Source organism: Sparus aurata, chromosome 12, assembly GCF_900880675.1.
Source record: "Sparus aurata chromosome 12, fSpaAur1.1, whole genome shotgun sequence".
Classification (NCBI taxonomy): domain Eukaryota; kingdom Metazoa; phylum Chordata; class Actinopteri; order Spariformes; family Sparidae; genus Sparus; species Sparus aurata.
Window position 1 is genome coordinate 24,198,358 of NC_044198.1, and position 27,573 is coordinate 24,225,930.

General features: G+C 41.6%; 1 protein-coding gene across 1 annotated transcript; it reads left to right on the forward strand.

Moving 5' to 3' along the window:
- The first annotated feature begins 719 nt into the window (after nucleotides 1-719).
- Nucleotides 720-27,025, forward strand: ttll11 (tubulin tyrosine ligase-like family, member 11). The gene is made up of 10 exons (XM_030436344.1): nucleotides 720-1,901; nucleotides 7,629-7,728; nucleotides 8,163-8,296; nucleotides 10,949-11,239; nucleotides 11,344-11,628; nucleotides 13,112-13,207; nucleotides 13,296-13,408; nucleotides 20,716-20,958; nucleotides 22,241-22,347; nucleotides 24,688-27,025. The coding sequence occupies exons 1-10, from the start codon at nucleotides 1,347-1,349 to the stop codon at nucleotides 24,999-25,001; spliced, it is 2,238 nt and encodes a 745-aa protein (XP_030292204.1). The 5' UTR covers nucleotides 720-1,346; the 3' UTR covers nucleotides 25,002-27,025.
- Nucleotides 27,026-27,573: the final 548 nt, after the last annotated feature.

The window sequence follows — 27,573 nt, forward strand, 5'->3', positions numbered from 1 at the left end:
AGGTACCAGGTATATGGTTTTATATCATATACCTGGTATTTCCTCATTAGAAGGAGCAATCATGGGACATTGTTATTAAAAAAGATTTAATTTCATCTTTGTATATATATTTTCCCTCTGCTTCTGAATCTTGTCAAAATGTAGCGTGTATTTCCCCAGTGAGGGATCAAAAAGGCTTATCTTATCTTATCTTATCTTATTAGACCCAATTAATATAAATGACTTGTTGTCATCATGTAGACTCGTCATCATTTGATGCTGGCCTATTAATAAGTCAGCATTGTCAGGTGGTTTTGTGTTGACTTATTCTTTGTTCTAATAATAGATGGACACGGAAAACCTGGCATCCCTTGTTGCCTTCAGGTGCTGTCGGAAATAAACATATCTAGTAAATGGATGCCGATATAAAAGGCAAATAGTCCGGATTGGCACGATAAAAACGCTGAGAAACCACTTCTAAAAGCAACAGATGAATTAACACACTGGTATAATGTTGAATTAATTCGGTCATTTTAGATTCTGACATGATTACAGTAGTTTTTTTTTTTTCCGACATTAAAAACCATGAGATTGAAAAAAACACGAATCAGATTCTGTTATTTACTTACATCTTACGAACATCACCAGAGCACTTTATAAAAACATATATATTTATAGTAAATGGATGTTTACTCGTAGCGCTCAGTGTGGCTTCTTGGAAGTCGGAGGTTACGAGGAGCTCAAAAAGGCATCATCAGCTGGGCTCAAAGCAGATGGAGGCTGGACAACAGGCAGCTCTGCCTCCTGCTGCTGCTGAGCTGCTGCTCCTGTACAACACACACAGGAGGAGAGAGAGAGAGGAGGACACCACCATCACGACTTGTCTTGTCAGCCCTGGAGAAGTACATAACGGTACATGTGAGTTAAAGTCTGTCAACGGCACGCAGAACCGAGCCGTACGTCGCCGAGCTTGATGAAGTTTGCCAGGCTAACGTCAGTTGGTAGCAGCTAGCATAAGTCAACGGCTGCTCGTCAGAGCCGCTAGCCTTTGGAAGTTGCTCGTTGAATTATCGTGGCCAGCTGGCATACGGCGTTAGCTACAGCCTTAATTCTTTAACCTGAGCTTTAACTAGCTTGATAAAAACCCGTTAAAAGCCGTTAACGTATCGTCACAGTCCGCTCCCCTCGCGCTCACTCTAATTCGGGGGACAACCTGACAGGAGCGTTATGGATTTTACTGTTTAATTAGCCTTTTAAGCTAGCAATGCCCGCGACATTATCTCAGACTAACGTTAGCTTGCCGGAGTATTGCACCCTGTGGTACAACTGTGCCCTGCCCAGCGGCGTTACTCATAGCATTTCGCATTATGGGTGATGATTATGTAAAAGTTCGGGTCCAACTCGAGCAGATGAGGTCATTCGGTGAGGATGCAGAGAAGGAGGAGGAGGAGGAGGAGGAGGAGGGTGCGGATGCCGAGGAGCAGCAGCAGCTTCCAGGGTCCTCTCCCCCACACGCACCCGTCTCCCCAGACCCCTCCAGCGTCACCATAGCCGGCAGCGATGCGTCCAGCACCTCCGTCACCTGCAAACAAAGGGGTAAAAGTCGCAGCAGGCCGGGAAGAGATGACAAGAACTCTTGTGGCAAACACCTCCAGGACCTGTCACTGCACGGGTCTGCTGCTCATGCCGGCAAGAACTTGAACAGACTCGGGCATGAGCGGACACTTCACATCAGAGGGACTGGCAAGATCCTGCAGGGCAAGTCAGAGACTAATGGGAACTATGTGAGCATCCATCCGTCCAAGAACATCCCAGAAGTCAAACTTGCGAACAAGAGGAGGCCAGTGACGGTGGACACTGCAAAAGCCAAAACCTCATTAGAGGCACTCAAGATCAGCATCAAGCAGCTGAAGTGGAAAGAGGTGAGCAACATGAGAGCATCCTTCTTTCTCTTTCTCTGTTTGTCTTGGAGGAAAACTGCTCAATCATTGGCTGATCGATTACTTGTCCACTGTTACATTAATCGCCAACAATTCAGCTGGATGATTAATCAGTTTGAGTCTTTTTTCAGCCTCTTTTTAGCTTCCTAATCATGACTTTTTTTCTGGTTTCTCCACTCCTCTGCGACAGTAAACTGAACATCTTTGGCTTGTCGACAAAACAAGACATTTGAGGACACTCTCTTGACCTTTGGGAACGATGATTGACATGTTCACCATTATCTGACACATTAAACACCAAACAATTGATTGAGTAATCGAGAAATGAATATGATCGCTATCTGATGGCATATGTGCAGGTTTATTTTTACAAAACATGACACTGCAGGCTTCTCTAATCCAGAGAGGATCGCTGTCATCAGCTGCTCGCTGCACAAGCGCTTCAGCTTGGGCGTTGGTCACGAATGTGCATAGATGAGAACCTCGGTCTTATGTTTCTACTTGTGCTATTAATATGACAATAATAAACTTTATTTGTATCACACTTTTCAAATCAAAGTTTCAAAGCACTTTATAGGTCAAGATAAACACAGTACTCCCAGTCACAATTCAAAAAAAGTACAAACAATCAAGATAAAAACAACACAATATAAATAGAAATTATATAGTATATAATTGAAGCACATTAAATGGATACAAGGCAGATTTATTATTAAAAGTCTTCCTATAAATGCACTTTTTTAGGGCAGATTTAATAAAAAGTACTGACTTTTGCTGTTAAGAACCACGAGTTTGCATTTTTTCTTCAGTGGTGTAGTTAAATGTTTCCTTCTAGTCATTTTTTAATCAAATTATAATTAAAACATTCATGTGCTTGACTCTAAATAGCACAATCTTCCTCATGATATGATCACAAGTTTCATGTTTGTAGGCTTTAAGCCAGTGTAGACATTACTCTCCTTCTCAAACAAGTCTTTTGTCTTTTCACTGATTTACATTTTCTCTCCACGGAGGTGTGATGAGTCAGATTCAGGTCATAGAGGTCACATGTAAGCAGCAGCTGCCTGGAGTGTCTCTGTGCTAGAAACAGGACGAGAAGAAAAGGCCAAGAGTTCACATTTCTTACAGCTTTCACAAGAATAACAATCTGCATAGCACTTCCATAATCTAACTTTAACTGGGCTGCTGAAAAGACAATAGAAACTTCACTGCTGCATCCTATAAGCAACATTACTGTAATGGATAATAGAGACGGGGTTCAAATCAATCTGATAATGATTACATTAACCAGCCTCTCACTGAAAAACCTATTCTATCTGCTTCCGGCGAGGTTATATAACAGTTTGGCCGCGTGTTTCTTCTCTTGGTTATCAAAGAGCTGACATTTTATGAGAGCCAGTATCTCTGACAGAAAGTGAATCACAAAGCTTTAAATAGGAAATTTAAATTTGAGTGTGCGTAGGCGTTTAAAGTGTCTGTAAGTGATCTGTTTGTTTAACGCAGTATTTAAACTCTCAAAAAGTAATGTGTTTCAGTTAATAGTTGTGTTAATCAGAATGTGGGAATGGCCGATCAAAGCAAAAAGCTGCGTATGTTTGAGGCTGCAGCAACTTTCAGACAGTCAGGCCACCATTTAATGTGATTTATATATAGTACAGTACTGAAAGTGGACAAACTGATCTCTCAGAAAATGGACAGAAGATTTGGTTGTGATAAAGTGAGGGCTGGTTTCTAAAAGACATGTGAAAGACACTTCAGATAAATGTTCTGAGTTCACGTGCAATCCTGATAATATAACTTGCTTAATAAGTCAAAATCTTGCACATCTTTTCAAGGTAATATTAGGTGTTCTTCTTTAACCTTGAGTACAGCCTTCACGGTTTTCTATGACCACAAATCAAGCTAGAAAAAATGCGTGACGTGATGTTTGCAGCTGCACACTGAGAAAGAATTGTCTGCCTTTCTTTATCTTACGTCACAGTAAATTAAAGATTTTCTGGATTTTGGACTGTTGCTTAGACAAACTAAAACATTAGATGCTGTTCAGTCTCGAGCCATAGAAACATTTTCATGGCATTTTCCCTGATTTCAGATGTTTTATAGACTTAAATAGACACATAGAAAATAATCTGCAGGTTAATCAATAAGGGAAATATTGAAACTTTTCTATTGCTTGTTTTTCCGGGTATTTCTTTCAAAGTCATTGATTGAAACTTTACCCTCAGTCTGTTTCATAACCAGTTAAAAGCTAGTTGTTGTATGTTTAAGTAGGTGACATGCTCACCTTTTAATCCAGCCACATCCTGACAGTGTCGGTATGCGTGCCTCTAATGTTTAGAGTTACAGAGGATGGATGTGGATGAAAGTTGTTCTAAAGGAAAAGCAACAACTTTTAAAACATTTATGGGAAGGCTAATTGATCCAGGCCCCCGGCCACAAACGCCATCTGGTCAAGTTTGAATGTGATGCGAGTAATACCTGCCATCAGCCATTATTAACATGGTCTCCATTATGCATGAGGTGTTAAGCGGGGCCGGTGGAGTAAAGACACCACTTATCACCCGTGACCACACCGTGACACTGAAATCCTCCCAGGTCTGGTATAGGAAACAGTAGACAGAAAGCCTATACATGACCATGCTTTGTCCTCCCGGTCCACCCCCTGCAGGGTCAAGGGCGCTATAGATACTCAGCCATTTTGAAAGTAGATGTCAACATCTTTGAGGGGGCTGAAACTCAAGTAGCCGTGCTCTGTTTGTTTTTCAGTTATGAAATTAATACTATCTGATGAAAATCCCTTCTTCTAGTTGTAACACACAGAGCAGTTAAGTAGATTTACTACACACAACTTGTGGATACACATTTGGAAGTTTATTAGGACATTTTCGGAGGAATAGACTCATTAGACTCACTCAGTATCCCATCCCCAACACTATCTGACTGGTTACGGATCATTAATAATATCCTACCAACACTGCACAATCTCAATCTTTAACCTGACTGGTAACTTAACTTATCACATTGATAAAGTGGAGTGAAAAGTTCAACATTTGCCTCACTGCTTGTTCTAAATTTTGACACCAATGTTTTAATTTTTTACTATCAATGTATATCACAAATATCCATTATTGGTATTGGTGTTGGCCTTGAAAAGACATACGGACTGTTCCCTAAGTTTACTGAACTTTTTGCTTTGTGTTCCATTTACATCCAAATTACTTCGTCTCTACATCTGCAGTGCTCTCTGGCCTGAGAGGCGGCTGACTTTCAGCATATGGCATTCTCTTAAACAGTAGGAAATGATTAGCCTTAAGCTCCTTTAATCCAATAGAGCATTAGTCCTCTTGGAGGCAGAGAGAGAGAGAGAGAATGGAAAGCCTGAGGGTCTGAGTGACAGCTACAGAAAATTAGATTAATAACTGCAGTAATCACAGGCTTGGTATTTCCATTAGGATCCTACAGACGAAGCTGAGGCTTTAAATTGAAGCATATTAATTTCAGAAGGCAGAGAAAGTCTTGTTGCATATTTAGAAAAAAGGGTAAATAAATAAGAGTATAAATGCTTTTTACTGGATGCATTACAGATAAATTGCAACGTGAAATATCCTGTATCCGAACAATTAATCTATTTATGGACTTTGTACAGATTAAACGTTTAATGAATTAGTCGTAAAAATAATCAACGATAATGAAAATAATCCTCATTCGTAGATAAAACTAAATTCATACTACTGAGCGATGTATTCTCATTTACAAGTGGCTCGAAAAGGTCCACACATGATTAACTCCACAACAACGAGTCAAACTATTTTCCATCCATGACTATTCTCTGCACAAGGCGGTTATTCTCGGACCTTATCCTAAGAAACTACTCATTAATTTGACCTCCTTCCCTCATGCGATTAGACATTTATACACTGGCATCTCGGTGGCTGTATTTATAGCAGGCCTTGGCTGTCTAGCAGGGTTTCCCTGTTTCACACGCTAACAGGCTAACTCATTAATGAGATGCAGCTCTGTCAGAGATCCATCCTGTTGCTTGGCAGTGGGCTGGGTCGCATGAGAGTAGAATTTAGGAGCGTTGACGATGTGCCGCTGACCTTCCAATACAGCTCAATATAGAGTCATGATGTCATAAAGTTAAACATAGACTCCCTGACGAAGTTCCTCCCAGTTTCGCGTTGATGTTTTGAAATTCAGATTTTAGCTGTGTCATGTTATAAATTAACTATGAGCTGGATGGCAATGAGGAAAAAAAATTCAAATACATTATTCATATCAGTTTCAGGAGGTGATGGAGATTGCATTCTTAATCCTCAGTCCCCCACAGACAACACTATCAGGATATTTTCTTTAGTCAGCTGATTATCATAGTCACATATAATCAGAGCTGCCCTGTAACGGGGTTAATCCTCCATGAGAAGAAGGTATCACAACCACGGAAGTCAAACCATATCCACTTAAGATTTGTCATAATCTACAATAATATAGTTATCACAGCTTTAATATGAGGCATTTGTTGACACTCATAGGTGGAAGGCAAAGTTGACAGCACCTCCTCAGATCTTGGCTGATTAGCTGAGCTTGCTGTAACAGTTGTTTATGGCTGCAGATGTTAGCTTCAGGTGAAAATGGCTAACATGATTAGTATTTGTTGTACAGTTCGTGCTTCCCAGCAGGGTCTAAACATCCGAGATGCGTCTCGAGATGTCCGTTTAAAAAACAATACTCGCAGATGATTTCTGCCTCCTACATAAGTAACATTAGCCTAATGTCCATTGTGCTAATGTCCAGACAAGATAATTGGCCGGGGAAAAAAACCCTGAATTCTTAAACTAGTATTGACAAAACCAGGTGGAAGTGATACATTTACTATTTTCAGCATTGTAGAGCCCAGACATGGCCAGAAATCCAGATTCCTCTCTGAGGAACATCATTGATTTTGAGAGAAACTAGTTAACTACAACTAGATAACTAAATTAGTATGAACCAACTGGGAATCAGCATGTTTTCTGTTAAAATTTGAAAACATCTTATGTGTTGCATGTAGATAAAACCCATAACCTTGATTTAATGGAAGCCAACATGTGTAAGAACAACCCAGTTTATCAAAAAGCTGAAACTTGTTGACGGGAGATTTTTGGCAGAGTGCACATAAAAAAAACAAATGTAATGGATCTCAAAAGCTGATTAAATTTGTGCAGTGTTTCAGTTAATAAAAAAACACTGATGCAGAGGAGTGAGACGCAGCAACATGTGGGAGGAATCAAATCGTGGAAGGTGTCTTAATAGGTGTCGATGTACCAGTTAGCGCACACTTCTTCTGTCTGCTTTGATATCTTTAGATCACAACATGGTGTAGAATATGTGTTGCGAGTTGAGGTGTAGAGGACAAAATCTGTGCTTTGAGCCAGAAGGATTTCCCAGCTCTCTAAATCCTTTTATAGTATCACTCCAGCTCTTCGTTTTCCCAGCTCATAGCAACACAACACGCACTGCCTACCATCTTTAGGCAAGATTATCCCCGCACGCTGCGATCACCAGAAGGACATGACTAAGGGACTTGCCAATGCCTTGAGTCACACGAATAGATAAACCCTCCTTCTCATTTACAGATCATTTTTAAAAACTAATCTTGTTGTCGTTTGCTGTTTTTGACGATCATGTTTCATTCCCTCCTTTCATTGCTCTCTCTCCCCCGTTCTCCAGTTTCCTCTGGGTAGACGAGCAGCCTGTGATATCTACTGGCACGGCGTTTCCTTCCATGACAATGAAAACATCGTCTCAGGGCAGGTCAACAAGTTCCCAGGTACCTCTCCTTCAACCTCCTGTTGATGTTAGGCACTCTACAATAACACTACTAACCTGCATGTCGGTGCAGTGGTGGCTTATTTTCAGCTCAGAGTACTTCATGTGTACTCAGTATTCTGTAATCACAACAGCAGGGATTTAGTTAAAGCCTTACTGATCCTCATAGCTCCAACGCTAACCTTTTCATACCATGGAAATAATCGGAGATGATTGTATTGGTAGGAAATGTACCTCCAAATCTACATCACTGGTGGTCTCCTTGCTCTCATTTAAATATATCATTTATATCCTTAGAACATCAAGTCTTGAAGTCATTATAGATGCGCCTATAGATTTGTTTTCACAGCACAATATACTTTCCTTTAAAAAATGCTTTCCGAGTGCAGTGTCCTGCATTTATTGAATCTCTGCATGGTGCTTTGTGCATTGCAGGGATGATTGAAATGCTGAGGAAGATCAACATGAGCCGGGCAGTGCGGACTATGCAGGAGTTGTTCCCAGAAGAGTACGACTTCTATCCTCGTTCCTGGATCCTGCCCGAGGAGTACCAGCAGTTCTCCACACAGGTACTGTATAGTTGCAAAACTTTGTAACAAAAACTGAGTTGGGGTCCGGTCAGCCCACTCTGCTTTTACATCTCCAATAAATAAACGCACATTTTTCTCGGGATGCACAACAAATATCAGACACAAGAAGTATCTGCTCAATACTGGGAAATTGAGATAATTGGCTATTTATCTGATAGTGCTGTGCTGATAGTATGAAGCCAAATTGCTTTCATTAACTTACTACACACAGCATCGACACATTCAGAGACATTAGGGGTTGGTACACCCCTTTAAAGCGGGTGTGCGGTCTGCTAATACACATGGAGAAGAAAAGGAAGAAGAAGAAGTGCAAACTATTGTACTTATGGTGTCAAACTGCCACACCTCGATGGAGCCACGCAGTGTAGACCAAACAAAACATGTCATCAAGTATTTTACAATTTCAGAAGGACACAACACTGATATAATCTGCAAAAAATGCTCCATATGGATTCGGATGGAGGAGTCTATGCGTTTCTTAATAGAGCTATTGTGTATCAAGTCATCCCTCTTTGTTGACTACACTTAGTCTTTCTCAGCTTCAGGTTGACATAAACTCCAGGGTATAAACTAACTACGGTATCTGCCACAAGAAGCAGGTAATTACAGGGTAGCGGTATTGACTTATAACAAACCATAATGTGTATCCCTACTTATTTCCAGTGTTTTGTGGTTGTTGTTACTCACACGGCACAACAGTGGAGAAGCTAGGAGGGGTAAAGTTTGTTTCGACTGGTGCTGAGGTCAGACATCTCTACTTTGCAAGGGACAACTGAGAGGCAAAAAGTTGCATTTGTTGTATTATTTTTCTAGTTTTTCTTTGCAACAGTGCTGAAAAATATATGATTAGAATTTGGCAAAGTGCCCGTTTAAGATAGAAACTTTGACTTAAGCAACAGCATAAGCAAAGATGCTACTAATATAAGTACTATGACTGTACAAACACCATTAAGCCAACATGCATAACAACGTGGCCTTGAACCTGGAACACCTAAATAGAAGGCAGCCAGTGCCAGTGCCGATGTGATTTATTAAACTACAAACCAAAACAGTTCTTTTCCTTTTGCAGACCAATTTAAGTGGCCAGAGTTAAAAACATAAAGACTTTCGTTCCCATTTCTGCTCTTATGCATTTGGAACAAACATCATATTTTGTCTTGTGATCAAAGACAAAGCATGCTTTGATGAACTCATAACGGCATCATAAGTAAAAAATATACCAGTGACTCAGTTGGTGTCTGGACAAAATGGCCAGAAGCTCGGAAAAGTACAGTAACACTGTGTTTGTCGCTGTGCTTCCTCTGAATTTTCAATATTAGTTATATTTAACCAGTAAATGTCACAGATACGGAGGTTGTGGAGTCTACACAGTCTTTTCTTTGTTCCATTGCACCAGTAGCGGCTTCATAATATGACCTGTTTTATTCTTGACATGCGCACGCTTCATTGCTCACTTTCCTCGAGGAGAAAAGACATTTCTGAATATTACCCTTTATGGTCATCTGGCTCTCTTTAACACATGGTTGAATCTTATGAAGGAGACACAGAACCGAGCGAGTGTAGACACATGACAGGGAGCAAGAGCCGTGAAGAGAATAGAGGGAAGAATGAGCAAGACGTCAGCTGCTCTTCGCTTGTTGACTACGACGTTCAAGGATGTCAAAATCAGTTACTAAGTGTGTCATTCACCAACCAGCCGTAAATAATGTGACAACGTTTGTCCAGATTTGTGCGTTCATGTTCGTCAATGTAGGAGGAAAGTTGATGAGACAAGAAAGAAGAGAACCATGTTAAGTCTTGTTGTTGTTCAGTTCATTTTTTTCCCTTCACGGTATTTTTGAAAGTAAGATAAAGAGTTGTATTATTCGATGGCATGTGGTTACTTTGCAACATTCACGTTTGTTATCGTTGATGACAACAGAAGTTTTTCAAATCGGTGATTTCGGTGAGGTTTCAGTGTTGATCTGACTTGGTGATGTAGTTGCATGGACAGACGGTCAATATCTCTAAATTAAGGAAACATATACATGCAATGGTGCATTATGTCCAGCAGGGGGCACCAGAATATCACTTTTCTCTTCAATGTAGTTCACTGCTTCCCTCTAGAAAGATTTTGAGGGTATTACTTTTTAAAATCTGACTGTCTGGCTTAGTTTCAAATGTTAACAGCTGTCAAAGCTTCATCAGACGATGATAATTAAAACTTGGAGAACTTGGTTTTAAAGTTTACCACAGTGTTTGAAAACTTCTGTGAATAAACTTAAACATGTTAAAATCGGTTACACTTACAAAACAGGTGTACAACATCTACAACATGTGAGATGCTGTCTTTTCTCTGTCTGTTTTTTCATCAAGGGCTTACACTTACTTACACTTTCTCAAAATGTTTATCTTTCATGTTCAATGTGAAGACAAAGGAATAAAACTCCTTTAACCATAAATCATCATTTACAAAGCAATACTGTTATTAAACTGGAAACTCCAGGGTTTAGAGTTTGCCTGGAAGTTAATGAATATGTCTGCCACTAATTGGACGATTGTAAACTGATTATATAATCCCAAATACATGTTTCTGTTACTACTCAACCCTGATAACAGTCCGTCCTCTCTCACTCCCCCACTCTGCTGTAGATCCGTATGGTGAAAGAGAACGACGCCACAGTGAATCCGACCTTCATCGTGAAGCCTGACGGGGGCTCTCAGGGCGACGGCATCTACCTCATCCGTGACCCGAGTGACCTAAAGCTCATGGCGGGTTCACAGGCCAAACAGGGGGTAGTGCAAGAGTACATCCATAAGCCATTACTCATTGACAAGCTCAAGTTTGACATCCGCCTTTACGTGCTGATAAAGTCCCTGGAGCCGTTGGAGATCTACATTGCCAAGGAAGGCCTGACACGTTTTTGCACCGAGCCCTACCAGGTAGCCATGCTGCTATCGTGAAGCTAATGTGCTGTGATGCCATGAAACATGTACTCATTCTTTATATAGAGATAATTAAGGTGACATTTATTCTGCTGTTGTAGGAACCAAGCCAGAAGAATCTCAGCCACGTCTTCATGCACCTGACAAACTACTCCCTCAACGTCCACAGCGGCAACTTTGTCCACTCCGACAGCCAGAACACGGGAAGCAAGCGCACGCTGTCCAGCGTGCTGTACAGGCTGGCAGCTAAAGGCGTGGACATCAAGAAGGTGTGGTCGGACATCATCGCTCTTGTCATCAAGACCGTCATCGCCGTGGTGCCTGAACTTAAAGTGTACTATCAGGCTGAGATACCGCCTGGCAAACCGGGACCGACTTGCTTCCAGGTTTGTCTCAGATGCCAATGCCACTATTGATTCTGCATGTCGGCACAATTCTTAATTGATTCCCTTATGGATCCCTGATTAATTTTTGTTGAGCCGGCTGTAGCCTGAGAGCTGGCTGTAGAGGCTGTGTGTGTTGGCATGCCTGGATTTTAGGCCCATGTTGTGTAGAAAGAGGTTTTTGCAAACTGCTACATCTAAGGTTTCAGACCCTTAGCTGATTTTACAGACATTACTGTTGCAATCTCTCTTTATGAAATGTAGCTAAACTTTAGACTTTTTCTTCCTCTCCTTCTCCTTTCTAGCAGCATAGACGAATGAGTTGGACGTTATTGTTTTGCAGTGTGCAACTGTCAGACAAAAAACTCTGGACCTAGAATGGCAGTAGAGCACAACAGTCCCTGTTTGTACTCACTGACAGATAGCAGCTCCCGAAATGGGGCTGATTTTTTTTTCATCAAGATCAAGAAAATGGTAAAAATCGCCTTATCTTGCAATGTTAAAGAATATAAGAAAAGTTCCCTGATTCATCCTTTTATCTAGTATTGCACCAAAAGTTAATGGGGTCGTTTCTGGCTTGAGATCCATCCTCTGTACAAGTTTAATGAAAATCCATTTAGTAGTTTTTGTTTAATCCTGTTCACAAACCAACTAACCAACACATGGACATAATTTGAAAAAAACAAAAAGCTCTGAGACAAACAATTCTGATGGATCAGTAAGTCTCAGCGGTCTCGACTCCCACTCTTAGTGGCATCTAACATCTTATGAATGTTCATCTGAGAGTTATAAACCTAAACACAAACACATCATACACTGCCAAAGTCAAAGTGTGATTCCCTCTGTACATTGGCATCAGGATCTCCAAAGTACAGGAGAATATAACTTATATCTTCTCTCATAATCATCACATTCTGACATTCCCTCAGTAAAAGCTTTCAAAGTTATATAGGTGATTGTAGGAAACATTACAAAACTTCTCATGATGCAAATGTTCCAAAATACAAACAGAAACATGGAGGTGTTCTTAGGTTTATGTTCAATATTCCAACATTTGGCAGGATCCATTCTAAATAACTTAGATAAGTATGCAGGGATCAAGCTTGTCTTATGTTCCCCAATTGTTAATTTCACTCCAGGATCCAATATTGAAGTGTGGCAAGTTTTTAAATAGAAACTTTAAACTAACTTTATTTTTATCTGGACCTCTCCCACTAAGCTCTTGTTCTAACAGCTTTTATTTAGACTCATTGTAGTCTCACTTTGTTCTTTGTACATGAACTCAACCTTCAAAACAAAGCGTATTTTATTAGTTAAGGTACTGTGCATGGTTGAAATAGGATTTTGTCGGCAGCAAAACTGACATCTTCTGGTATGAACCTGACTCGCATGAATAGGAGCATTTGGCTACACCAGTATTATACAGTTTACTTCATTGTAAGATACAAGTACTGAGTATGTAATTCAGGGTGTGTTTGTGTCTCAGATATTAGGGTTTGACATCCTGCTGATGAAGAACCTGAAGCCAGTATTACTAGAAGTCAACTCCAACCCGAGTATGAGAATAGAACATGAACAGGAGGTGAGAGCGAACGTCAGCATCACTATTATCGCAGTATTATTATCATTATTATTCACTCTGCTGTGATGCATATTCATGTCTCCTTCAGGTGGCACCAGGGGTTTATGAATATGTTCCTAGTCCAGTTGACAAAGAGGTCAAAGTGGGTGTGATCAGGGACACACTGCGCCTTATGGACCCGGCCCACAGGAAGCCTTCAGTGTAAGTGTACACACACACACACACACACACACAGTTTGAAGCTGAAGTTCTTACACCGTCTGCTCTTTGTCTGCGGGTCTTAAGAGTCCACTTCTAAGGGCATGATATCTTACTCAGCCCGTCCGTCCACAGAGCCCAGCTCTGCACCGCTCAACAGCTCCCCATAAGCCTGTTAAATGGAAAAAATTAAATTCAGCTGAGCCGCGGTAGAAATTCACACATTACTGTTCAAGTCTGGCGGCTCAGTTTCTCAGGCTGACTGGCCCCGTGTGGTGCCTGACAATAAATCTCCTCTATCATTAGAGTGTTTTGTGTTTCCCCCCCCCCCTCTAATCTGTTTTTCTTCTATGACAATAAGATTTACTGATTCTAACTTTCTCTTCTGCCACCGTCCCCTCCTTTATTTCCTATATCAGATATTTGATCTGCTTTCTTCTGGAAGTGAAAGGCCCGTCTTCTCTGGGATAATACCTACTTAGCTATTATAATCATGACCGGTATTATATGGATATAATGCGCCTACGATATGTTTAATCCTCGTTCCTCCTGCCATATTTTCATCCAGCTGGAATAGGCAGAAGCACACCTTGTACTTGTCAGTTGATAAATGACAGCAGGGCATAATTTAAGACACCTTTAGATGCTGTTTTAATACTTGTAGAGACCCATAATCCTTTAATTGAATGTCCCTCGTAGGTTTTATGTTGACTCAGACCTCAGATAGTGAGGGTTACTCCAAAGCTTTATAATTTTATACCTTTCCATTCATTATTGAGCTTGAACAATTACTCACATAGACAATAATCTTCCAATGATTTATGACGTCCCGACAGATTGCGTTGTAAATCATCTGGACTATTTCTGTGTGTAAATACCTCCATTTGTTTCACCGCTCTGTTCTAAACGCAAACAGACACCTGATCTCTAAATTGTACGCCCCGTCTAAAGCCAATTAAGGGAGTGGAAGAATATCTTCATAAAAATATGTCAATGTGAGAGAATGTTTATCGTCTGCAGCCACGTGGAGAAAAGAGGCTTAAGTCCAGACTGGAGCAAGGTGCATCATCTTTAATAAGATATAATTCAGTGTGTCTATAAAGCAGGGTGAGAAACGGCGACAGTGACAAGGACGGGGTTTATGACGTGAGAGTTACGGTGTCTCGTGTATCTTCATGTTTGCAGGAACTTGACACGAAGCAGGCTAGAAATGTTAATAAAGTCGTAAACTTTATAGAGAGGGAAATAACCTGAATCGGTCCTGAGTAGTAATATTTTTAGAGAGCAGTGACGACAACGAATGCTTCTGAATGATGATGATATAAAATTGCAAGTAGTGGCAGTTTATCGGGTAATAAGATGCAGGTGTATGAGGCCTGTGATTAGAGATTAACAGCCAGTGCTCCGCTATTAGATAATACAAATCATTGATTAGTGATAACAAGAATGTTACAGCTCATCAGTAATTGCAGATAGAAAGTGGACTCTAGCAGCTGTTAGCTGAACCTCCCATACAGAACACAGCTTACCACAAATTAGGGTTGTAAAATTGGAAAAACCCATCTAAAGCATGATAAAATGAACCCGCAGAAAATATTCTGTTGTGGTTTAACACAATTTCAAATGTTTTCTTCCCAAACATAAAGGTTTAGTATTCATGTCAGGTTGTGGTCGCAGGGGACGGTGTCAGCGTTGCAGATAGTGACTAAGAGGATATGCTAATAATGTTCTGACAAACTAGTGCTAATATTTATTCAATTGGTCGTTAGATTGGATGTGCTCAGGAAACTGTGATCATCACTGCTGCCAACAAAGTCATCAATCAGACTCATCAATCATCTAATTCCACGCTGAGGCAGATGCACCATGTATATCATTTTTTATGATCGAGGATGCTTTTGCTACGTTGAATTTTATGCATTTTAGATTAAGACATTTGTGTGTAAAGATGTTTCAATAAGCCAATAGTGGAACAAGCACTCAGAACCTTCACTACTGCAGTTTAAAATACTCCATTACAAGTAAATCCTGCATTCCAAATTGTACAACGGTAAAAGTTATCAGCAGCCAATGAACTTGACGTATCAAAACAAAATGACTATTTATGCAGAAAGTTGATGTGATGTATTACTATATATGGCATGAGATTAGTAATAATTACAGTGAGTGTGCAACAAATTCAAACAGAAGTCTTTTTGTTTTGGTTGAACAAGCACCTTAATAAAATGTCACAAAATGAGGTGAAACAAGCTGAAACGATTGTAAACACCGGTTTAATCTTTGATAATATGTCGGCCTGAATGTAATCTGACGAGTACCGAGGAACTACAGCTGTCGAAGTAAAGTAAAAGCACAACTTCTACCGAAAAATATACGACTAAACTTTCTCAAAGCACTAATTGACCTATGGTGCGCTGCAGGCATCAGATCTGAAATGCCAACCACAGAACCAGCAGTATTTTTGTAAAAATGTCGCCCCCCCATGCACATAAACATAAACCTGTGCAGCCTCCGTGTCAAACCCAACAACAAAACCTCCGCCTCTGACTTCACAAAGCTCACGCTCCTCTCCTGCATTCGTAACAGTATATTACAATATTAAAAACAGCATTATGGAACTAGGATAAGTTCTCACAATAGCAGAATTACTGATGAGAAATTTCACAGCCAGTGCGTCCTCACAGGAGGCAGCGGTGTGCAGCTCCCAGCTGGGCTCAGCCGTCCTCTCACTCTCTCTGCTGCTCATGTTAGGTTTCTGTTCCTTTAGCTGCTATGGCTGCCTCATTTTTTTGATGCTCCAAAATCGAAACAAGTTCGGATTAGGGCCGTCAAGGCAGTTTGATCCATTGATAATGCTTTTGGTCTTTTAAAATATATGGTGTACTTCAAAATGCACGTGTCAGACATCCAGACTGAGTTCCTTTGGGCTTTAACTTCACTGGCTGATTACAGGAAATACGAGAGAAACACGAGAATTTGAGCAACCAGACTGTCTTTTGACTGGCATTTCACCAGTTTTGATGCCTCACTATCACGGAATGAAATACATCTCGGGGATGCCAGATTGAAGCTTGGCGCTGACATTCACATGCATAGATTTACAGTCAGGTCAGATGTATTTCAATGGGGATGGACGGATTTGATTTCTTTTTTTCTTCTGCAAACTTTTAAAATCCTTAACAAGCAGTCTTTGACAGCACGACCAGACTGTTCCCAACATCGTTACGGGAGGTTAAGTCATTTGTTTGCTGCACAGATGGTCTACCAGCAAGTAAAAGTACTTGTGTTGTGGTAGCTGACAGCTGTTCAGCACTGGAATGGATGGGATTCAGTCAGTCAGAGCGCAGAGTTTAAACTAAAGTCACCCCTGTATGAATTTTACTTGTCAAGATGAAGCGAAAGAGAGGTGAGAACTGACCGGGCGCACAATACAGAGGTACAGCTGTGTAAAGAAAATGGTGTTTTGCAATTTAAAGGAGATGGAATGAGAGCTTATATAAGAGAGAGAAGTAAATATAAAATGTCAGGAAAAAGAGGAATATGGAGAAAAGTGGGTAATTATGAGGAGGAGGGGGGTCCGATTCTATCAGTGGCTCTCAGACATATACTTCTGGCACCCAGCTCATAAATCCTCTGTATGATGTCTCTGAGGGTGATTTATGAGCCATTATGAGGTGTGTGTGTGTGTGTGTGTGTGTGTGTGTGTGTGTGTGTGTGTGGGTGTGTGGGTGAGAACAAATAGCTGAAATTCAGGTGCACATACCTTTTTTTAAAATACAGTGCGAGGGACATGATTGCAAAAAAACATGATCTGCATCAAAAGAAATAATACGTGCAGAGGTGGATTTGAGTGCAGTCATAAGTAACTAAGGTTGAAACTCACAGCCTCCATTTCAAACCTACAAAACTTAGGTTTCTTTTCTTTTCTGGAGGGGCACTTGAGGGCAGCACGAACAAGTGTCAGACACAACACTGACATAACAACACCTTTTAAAGAGAATAATAATAATGATGATGATAATAATATCAGAGCGCTCACATGTCTAAAAACAACACAACCCTTTGTTCAAATATTTTGTTGAGCTGTTTACCTACATTATCCCAAATGTTTCTTATTTAATTTCAGAAATCGGTAATTTTTACTCAAGGTAGGTGAGTTTAATTTGGTCGCCGTGGCTCTAACTTTTGAGGTTATCAGATGATTCTGTAGAGGATGGAAACCGGCAAACATGACTAAACATAACGTAACGTGACACGCTATCATGTCAGTAGTTTCTTACTAATGTTTTGGCTACCTGATGAATTTAAGTGTAATATTTATCATCTTTTAGCTCTGTTTTTGGTCTCCACCAACTCCTAAGAAAAATATATTTCTCTTTAATTTCTTCCATTGCTATTTACCAGCTAGTCGTTAACTTTCTCCATCTGCCATTTTGTACAAGCAGCCTGTATCCAGTGGATCGCTTTCAGCTTGTTTACTGGAAACATCTGCCTGCTGCACCCAAAAAATTGTCTTACTAAAAGTGTGAAGCTGTCGTAATAATGAGCAGAAATTGTCTATAAATCTCCATAAAGCTGGAGAGACCAGCAGAATCTAAGGGCTCTTTCTACATTGTCACATTGCCGATTTTTATACATTGTTATTATAAATAAATTGGTTATAGCGGCTGAACGTTTTCTGATTCTTGTGATTTCGTGGAGTGAGAACAGGAGTGGGCGTTCAATCATTTGCACACACAAAAGGTTTATTGTTACCTGTGGGAGTCTGCTTCCTGTGTCTGTGTGTTTTGGAATGAGTCATACTCTTAGAGCACAGGCAAAAAAAAAAAAAGATTTAGATATCTGAAATGGAGATCACCGTGGACACATTTGATTTCTTTTCATTGACACATCTAGCACCTTTCAGGACTTTTGACAGCGTGCGAAAGCTTTGTCAAATTATTCACCGGGAGGCCAGAAATAGAATTCGTGCAGGGTAATGACAGCTGAATTAGTCCTCCTCGCGTACACTCAACTAACATTTGGCACCGGGGCCTCTGTATGTCTTTTTAATAACCTGCCATTCTTCACCTTTTTACCCTCTCGGCCTTAACGCCATCATTTTTCTTCCTCCGTCTGCTGGGAGTGTTTGGAGATGTTCCCTTCACTGTCTGTCTGGCTGTCAGCTTCTCTAGAAGACGTGTCCGTTTTTAGCCGAGCCGGTCCTGTCTAAATAGACGTGGGTGGTGTCCCTCTGGCTGCCGAGGGATGATTGATTCTATTAAACATTCAGCAGTGCTCTCTCGGTGCCATTCACACTGCTTACTAATTCATGGACAAAGAAACTGCCTCATAAAAGTCAGCAGTACTGTATCCCCCTGACGGGAAAGTGACTTTGTGCGTTTGTCGTCGTGTTTGAATGGAAATGTTGACCGTAGGAGTTGTCCTCCTGAAAGGCCCTTTACACCGGCACAGGTGTTTTACTTATTCTGGCTGATGAGTCCCCGCTCATGATGGACGTTATTTGAGGTCACTCAACTCTATGAACTAATAAGAATGATAAAGGAGGGATCGGCCCCGCCCAACAGCAACCGTTGCTGCATAGCAAACAGGAAAGGGACGGAGATGTCAATCAAGAACAATGTTCACACATTTATGAGGGTAAAAATGCACAGGACGCCCTGCTCCCATTCCTTTTTATATGAGAAGTGGCAACTTCCTTTAGGAAATGCACAATGGGATAGCCGGCGGTGAAAGACAGGCAGGTAGTGTGGAACGTGCCAAAGGTTTTATACTATTCCAGTCATCGACCGGTTGGCGTTATGAATCTTCACAATATGCCAGAAAAATGCAGGAAGAAAGAGACTGAAATCTAGCCAACGTGGATGGAAACAAAAGCAGTGCTTAAAAAAGAAAATGAGGTAGAAACTCATTCAGCATGTTTTTAAGGCCTAGAGAATAGACCCAGTGCAGAACTCATCGGGGTACTTTTGATTTTTATTGGATCTAATGGACCAACTTCTGACACTCCAGACATATTCTCCAGTGTGTTTGTGACGCACAGAGAATTGTGTTCCATCGTTTCACAGTTATTCCTTTAGTAATGATCATGAAAGGAGGAACGTTGTATTCTTTCTCACCAAAACATGTTGTTCAAAGTGTTTTCTACCTCAAAGCCCTTTTTTTTTTTTTTTTTTTTCTCCCCCCATATTGTAGAATGTGAGATTTGAATATAAAAAAGGTCTACGTGCTCTATAAATACCGTGGAAGAATCAGAACACAGACCAAATTCAGAAATCTTTGCCTTCAAACGAGCCGTCAAGACATCTGTGAGTTTGTGATGTCACAACTGTACAGTCTCAGCCACGCCCCCAAACGGCCCGTGGATTGCAAAATCCAGAAATGTGGAAACAACAACCAACGGAAAAATTATTGTAATATGTGACCTTTTTAATCTTTGGAACCAAATTTGTACTTTACCCTCTTTGAGCCCCTTGACCAGCGTTGTGCAACGGGAAAGTGATGGGCTCAAGTTTTGGTTGATGGACTTTTTTTGGCGAGCTTAATTAACTGCCTGAAAACTGCTTTCATATATCTGCCTCATCAACAATTAAGGCATAAAACTCGACGTTGGTAATTTACCTCTAAAAGCTTTTATCAGTACCTGCTGTGGAATATGGGTCTTTGTCCAAGAAGAGGCTTACATCACACTAATGTTTCACACAGAGTGAAACACCTGCACAGATCCACTGTGGCTTTAACATTTGGCCGTGTGATGTAAGAGTCATTTTTCTCTTTCAGACTTGATGAGAAGTAACTTCCTGCTCAAAAGAATCAAAAGTTTATTGCAAACCTGTAGCATGTGGATGCATCTTTGCCTCTTGTGCAGTTAAATGTTGTTGATGTAAGCAGAGACGGTAAAAAGGCTGTAGGAGCCTAGAAGACGAGCCAGTGAAAAGGGAAAAGGAAGCATTTATCCTTCATACAACATTAGTCTTTCCGAATCTCCTGCCAAGACAGATTGTAAGTGCAGACTCAAGTGAAAAGCTTGGTGCATTTATTTACCTCAGGTAGTCGGATGTTACTCAGCTGACAAAAGCTCTCTGGGTTGGCCTGATGGTCTCGTGCTTCAGTCCTGCAGGGCTTACAGGCCATTACTCAGCCTTTATGCTGGACAGCACAAAAAGCAGTGAACGTAGGGACTTTTGTAGACATTAAATCTCCAGCGGCGCAGGTTAAATGGTCAGTCAACAGTGCTAATAAATTAAACACCGTCAGTGAAATACGGTGCTGTAAAATGTTTAATAATCTGTTGTTTTCTGTGATTAAAGATCCCAGCCGAGGGCTGCCGGGTTTGAACACGGGGAGGAGATTCCCCTGGAGGCAGAGATACAAGAGAGGAGCCCGGATGAAGCCGCCCTGCCCTCGCTGTGTCTCAAGCAGGTCTACCCCAAATACACAAAACAGTTCAACTACCTGCGGCTGGTGGAGCGAATCGCATCTCTGTTCATTCGCTTCCTCGGGGTCAAGGGCAACATGCGTCTGGGCCCCACAGCCTTCCGAACCTTCATCAGGTACAAATTCTTCTTGCTTCTGCCAGCGCCAGTACTGGAATTTTTGCTTATTGTGATGTTTTTTTTTCAATGCTCAAAACTACAAATCGTCTCGATCTCTCTTTGGCATCTATCGACTGGCCCCTCTGCTCGTTGTCACCGTGTTTTGTTCCGCATGTCACGGGAAATAATGACGTCATCATCTGCGTACAACATGATTAGGTTGTAAAAAAAAGCCTCAACTTTCTGCTGCAAAATGAATGAACACTCGAGTTATTATGGTTTTAATTTTTAGATTGATTTTTGAGGACCTGCATCCTTTGAAGGACCCGACCTCTGAAGGCGAGAATTTCGGGAAAGACCTTTGAAGGCGGAGTCAAGGCCGCGTCAACCGTTGCTAAATGAGACGGTCCAGCCTTTTGGAGCATTTCCTGGTTTCGTCACCAGATTGAACCCTTATGTCACGATTTCAGCCGCCCAGGCCCGCCTAAGTGACGATCTACGCAACGCTATGTCGCCATTTTCTTTCTTTCTTGCTTGCTTTCTTTCATCTTTTCCGGTTGCGCAGAGAATTTTGGGATAGGCGAGGCCGCGAAGGACAGTAGCAGTGCATCCTCCAAAAAGAGGGAAAAGAAGGCCGCATTTGTGGGCTGCATTTGGAGGAGCCTTTTGAATTGGGACAGCCTTCGCACGGCGTTGTGACGTAATTGGCCTTCAAATGCGTCCTTTGAAGGATGCAGACTCTGAGTTGGGACACAGCCATTGTTAAGACATTTTGCCCCACATGTCTGTGAGGTAATAACTTCATCAAACATCTACAGCGTGATCGGGCAGAAGACAAAAGCCTTGGGCTTCTGCCATTATGGTTAATATTTCAGATTGATTTAACAGGATCATGTCAGCAACAAGTTGAGGACAATCCACCAGGAGGTCCAACAGCATAAAAACACATCCGCAAATATCACTCTGGTTCGTTCAAATGCTGCTGTGGTCCTTCCTCTTCAATACTCTTTATAACACACTGTCAACCTGTGACATGTAAGCCACAGCACAAGTTTGTTTATTTTGGCTCATGCTCCCCTGCTGGTGCTCAGCCTGTCAGCTGCTGTCAATCAAACCCAGACCTGCCCCCCCCCCCCCCCCAGCATGTTTAGAGGAGATGGAGCATTTCAGATATTTCCCCCCAAAAGAGGAAGAAGAATACATTTTTGTTTTTGCCTGGAAAAATGAAATAATTAAACATGAGTTCCGTTGGAGCTTTAACATGTGGACTGACACGTTCGATGTTTCTGATTGTTTTTAGGACCTGCAAGCTGAGCAACAGTAACTTCACCATGGCTTCAGTGGACATCCTCTACATAGACATCACACGCCGCTGGTCTGGATCGACGCCGGATTCTCGAGAAGCAGGTAACGCACACACACACCTACGCAGACCTTTTGCGCAAAACAAAACACTCACAAAGAAAACAGCACGCAGAGGACAGAGAGCCGGGTATCCTTGAGACAAATAATGTGCTCGGAGATAATTGCGTGTCATTCTTTGTCAGATTCTCTCTGACACTGTGCTTCCGTAATTGAAATGAGCCGAGATCACAATGTGACAGCGAAAGAGAGTATCCGACATGAATTATTCAGACTTTGCACCTTTCGCGAGGAGTGTTTGCGAGGCGAAGCGGATGGATGGAGATCACATGGACCAGGATGGAAGGGCCTGTACGGAGGAGATTGCGGGCTGAATTTAGAATGAGCTCATACGTATTCAGGGAGACTGAAGTCAGTCTGTTATTTCTGTGTATGTGCAAGGGAGGATTTGCGAGGAGCCGAGAAAAGACGTGGAATTGTTATTGACAAAGCTTGTGGGAAAAGTTTTCAGAGGACACGTGAAGGAATGTATGTAAATGCCGTCCTGCACCAAACTCTTCTTGCGATCCGTAATAATTTCTAATAATTCCGAAGCAAATTCCCAACGAGCTCTCTCACCCTGTCGGTCCGGTGTGAATTGGCGTCTCATTCATTTTTTTTTTTCACTCCGTGGATTCCTCGGCTTTCTGTTCATTTGTCTCTCTCTCTCTCTCCTGGGTCGTGAATAAGAGTTTTCAGAAGAAAAATATTAGGGGTAAAAATTCAGCTTAGAGGACAAAGTTCTTCTCATAGAGGGAAAAACTCACAGTTAATATAGATTAAGATTCTTATAGAGCAGTTTATCTGTTGTTGGATATGAATATCTCAGTTGTTATTGCAGAATTTTGAATTTAACAGCTTTCAAGAGCAGATGATGAAGTGCAAAGTTAACAAGGACAAAACCTAAATCATGTTTCCATTATTATTGTCTGTTGGGAACATATAATGTTAAATAAATGATTATAAAAGTTGCATTCAGTCAGTCAAATCATTAGCCTCTTTTAGACAGACAAGGTGGCACATCTGCAGCAAGGTAAAGGCTGCAGTGTGCCGCCTTGTCTGTCTAAAAGGGAGGTGTAATATTCCTTCTTTTCCAAAAAGCCACTGGGGTAGGCGCAAGCATGTGATGTGAAGCACGAAGTTGTGCGTGAACAGTGAAGCAGGTTGAATTTGTCTTCAAAATAAGAGCTTAGCTTGGAGTTTAGAACTGGGTTCTTGGGGGGGGCTTTTAATTTGAAAGTAGCGACCGTTAGTAGCTTGCTGCTGCAACAACAAGCGGACAACGAAGACAGCTACAGAGACCGAGGAGACGCTAGCATCTCCTGGATCTCAGCAGCTGTCCAGTCGCTCATCTTGACGTCTGTGGATGAAGTGATGGACTGACTGCTGTGATCAGCTGTTTCCTGGTTTTAAAACTTCCCGGCTGTCATCGACACTTCCGCCCATCTCACGCAATTGCCGGCACATCGACACCTCGGATTTACATAGAAATGGAGGAAATAAGTGAACCCTCCGAGGCGTCAAACTGGTGGACCAAAACAGCCCCCCAGTGTGTGTCAGAACATTAACTACGTGCGTATCAGCATGTACAACTATGCATCAGTATTTGTAGATGAATGCAAATGAAATGCACACATCCCTGAGTTGAAGATCTTTTTCATGTGTGAAAATAGTTTTTTCCCCCAAAGAAAGAAGGAAAAAAAAAAACATTTCATGAGAAATGTTTTTTTCATGTGTGAAACAGTGACTTTTTTTTTTTTCCTGAACATTTTTTTTTCTCTCTGTCTCACTCAAGAAAAAACTTTTTTTCACATTTTCACAGATGGAAAAAAAAACAATTTAGGACTTGAGAAAAAACTGGCAAATTGGCAAAACTTCCCACCAGCTCTGAAGTCCGAAACACAGCAGAGAAAACAATTCAGATCTGAAGTCAGATCACCAGAAAAACAAAATCAAATTAGGTTTTTATTCTCTTTAGTAAGTTTAAAGACGTCTGACTGTATTAGCCAACAATCTATGAAAGCGTTAAGCTTGGTGAAACATTAACAAACCTGTTGACACGTTCCAGTTCAGATATTTTCAGTCGCAACTTAATTTAAAAGTCCAAACAGAAAATGAAGAAATAAATTAAAAGTTTAGTTTACGAGACTACGAGAAGCTGTTATTACATTTAAAATAGTGCAAATTCAAAACATGAAGTGAAATTTAAGATACAAAAGCTTAAACGGAAACACTTAAACTAAATTAATTTGGGAATGAGTCACATGTATCTCTTACTGTTAACCTGCTAAAACTTTATTTCTCGAGTCTCACCTCAACCACACTCTCTGTCTGTTTTTATTTCAGGTATGGGACTACAAGCGTTCGTCGAAGCCTTTTTTCACCTGGCGGCTCGCAGGTTCAAATCCCTGCCGATGAGGGAGCAGGTAGCGTCGCTGCTGGATCTGTGCGAGGCCCAGCTGGAGCCCCAGTCGGGCGCGGAGGACCGGCGCTCCGTGAGCTGCAGCAGGGCGCTGCCGCGAGCCAACAAGACTCAGTCGCTCGGTCTCACCAACCCTCAGCTCAACTCTCCGACTCCCCTGCGACGGGCGGCCAGCCAGGACTACCGGCTGCACCAAAGACTCAAGCCTCGCTCACTCAGGGCCAACGTGGAGAACTGACGAGAGAGAACTCAAACAAGTCATCCAGTTCCCAAACACTGCCGCCAGCCTTCTCCGCGGGAGCGAGGAAATTAGCCGCCCGTCTCTCCACCGCGGCTCCCGATGATGGGAGCCGAGAGAAGAGCTGGCTCGACCCCTGCTGGCTGACTTACAGGAGAACTGTTCTCAGCCTGATTGCTTTTTTTTTTTTTTTTCAGAGGAGGAAGATGTCTGCAGGGGGCGATAGGAGTGAAAATAGAACAAGAGATGTCGGTGGAGGGTGGTGCGTTTCTTCCTCCCCTCCTGATGTGATCATATACGAACAGTGTGGTCGAGTCAGGAGGAGGATACGGCTGCTTTTAATACACTTACTGATTCTACAGGGCAGCTACACGCTCCCCTTCACCTTTTTGTCCGGCAACACGTACACAGAGAAGGAAACTTTTTCAGGGATAACATTAGACGCTCCGGCTTTTACGTTCAATGCAGTTACACGTAGATACATATAAGGGTGTAAGGGTGTGTGGTGTATCCTAGAATTTGCACAACAACTATTGCATTTGCACAGAAATGGATGTGAGGGTGACTGAGCATATTGTGTGTGTGTGTGTTTGTGTGTGTGTGTGTGTGTGTGTGTGTGTGTGTGTGTACTGTATTTATTTGTGTTAAGCTCAATGGTGAAAGCCTATTTACAGCCCAGTGGCTCAGCTGTGCGTCCTGAGCCCATTAGAGATGAGTTAAGTGAATAAGTATTCAAAGGGAAAGGGCCACGCTGCCACTTATCCTCTTTCAGTTCAGCAGCTATTCCAGTCCGGCAGCCTCAGACCTCCAAGCGAGCATGTTTTTTTTTTTTTTAAAGGATGACGACTCTGTGTTCGCACATTTTGAGGAATTCAATTTATCTCACAAGTAACTGCATGGTTTTAAAATTTCACAATTAAAGATGGATGCATTTTCTTAAACCTTTTGTAAACGAAAAGTTTAACCAGAAGTGTAAAATTCAGTCCTCGTCGCCCGCGTGCTGGTGGAAAGTCGGGGGAAGTTTTGTGGTCCACAGAATATTTCTGGAGCTTCACGACAACTAAACAGTGTTGCAGCGATTCTGAAACAAATGGGTTTAAAAATGCAACACAACATCTGACAGTACAACATGAGATGGTTCCATACAGCTCGTCCAGCGTCTCCAGAAACTCTGAGGTCCTGAATATATGTCGCTGAAGGAAAAGTGAGGGTGTAATTAGCGTCTTTTCAAGTCAGTTTGGGATCTCAGCAGTTAAAATGGATCCATACAGCTTGTATGATGTAATCCAAATCTTTAGAGGCCTCAGGATCCCAAATTGATAAGAGACTTCATCCGGGATGTGCGCTAACACTTGTAGCTTCGCGGCTACAGTGAAGATTTTGGCTTCAAAACATTTGTAAATAACGTCTTTTGTTTTGTTTCTCCTTCACTTGTTTAAGATAAAACTTCAACCCCGTTTTGCTCTGAAGCTCCAGAAATATATTCTATATATATCTTCCAACAATAAGTTCCCCAACTTTCCATCTGCCTGAGCGCCACTACTTAATGACTTGATACCATTTTTCGGGTGAACTTGTCCTTTAACATCATGACTGCTGCTGCTGGCGGTCGCCAACCAGAAAGGTCGCAGATCCTCGCTGCCATTTCAGACTCTTCACACCACAGTTACTCACTGAACACTAATGTTTGAATTGTATGTTGTTGTTTTTTTTTTTGTCTTTTACTGTAAGATTATTAAATGATTAAATCATCTTTGCGTCACATGCAGGCTGAGTATCGAGTGACGCGCTGAAGGACAAAACCACTTTAATGCTTGAAAAACCTGCAACGTCGGCAGCTGTTTATAAAACGCATGGAGTGAAGTAAACACGATGAAGTTTCTGCTGTACGACCTGTTAGGACGAACATATTTACTGCAGTATTTAACTGATACATGAAGTAGATTTATAAGGTTACAATGGTGATCAATCATGTGACTGATAACACTGCAAAAAAATAAAGTTCATTTTGATTTCTGAGCTGACGATGTGCGTTTTTATTGACCGGATGTCTTTCCTTCTTTTTCTTTCAAGTGAGTTTTCTTCTTCTTTGGTGTTTTCTACTCACCAGATATGTTGAATACTTCTGTATTCTCCGCAGAGTGACGTCTCATTAAAGGACGCAGTTTGTCGGTTTGTGCTTTCTTCAGTTGTGTCTCGAGCGAGGCTGATGTACGAGCCTGAAATAGCTCATTTTTTTTTTTTTTATGTCTTAAGACCTTCAGATATGTTTCACAGCACAACCATCTGCCAATGTTTCCCCGACCTTCTGTCGCGGAGGCTGGCGATGCCAATTCATGCTGCAGCTTCCGTGTCTTTAATCTTCAGAGTTTGCTGCGTGTTCGACAGCTGAGGTGTCTAAAACTACTTTACCCAGAAACCCAAAAGTCCATACGTGAGTAAAGATATTCTGGCAATAAATGTAGTTGTGTTTGAGTAAATGATACGTATATTTACATGTATATACAGTAAATACTTTGTGCTGCGGGTCGACCGATCACACCTGGCTGAGTATCGGAGCAGATATCTGATC

Excerpts from the sequence above, each read along its gene's own strand:
- ttll11 (XM_030436344.1), top strand. The coding sequence starts at position 1,347 with ATGGGTGATGATTATGTAAAAGTTCGGGTCCAACTCGAGCAGATGAGG. Across the intron at positions 11,240-11,343 it reads TTTGCACCGAGCCCTACCAG|GAACCAAGCCAGAAGAATCT; the intron begins GTAGCCATGCTG and ends CTGCTGTTGTAG. Across the intron at positions 11,629-13,111 it reads CGGGACCGACTTGCTTCCAG|ATATTAGGGTTTGACATCCT; the intron begins GTTTGTCTCAGA and ends TTTGTGTCTCAG.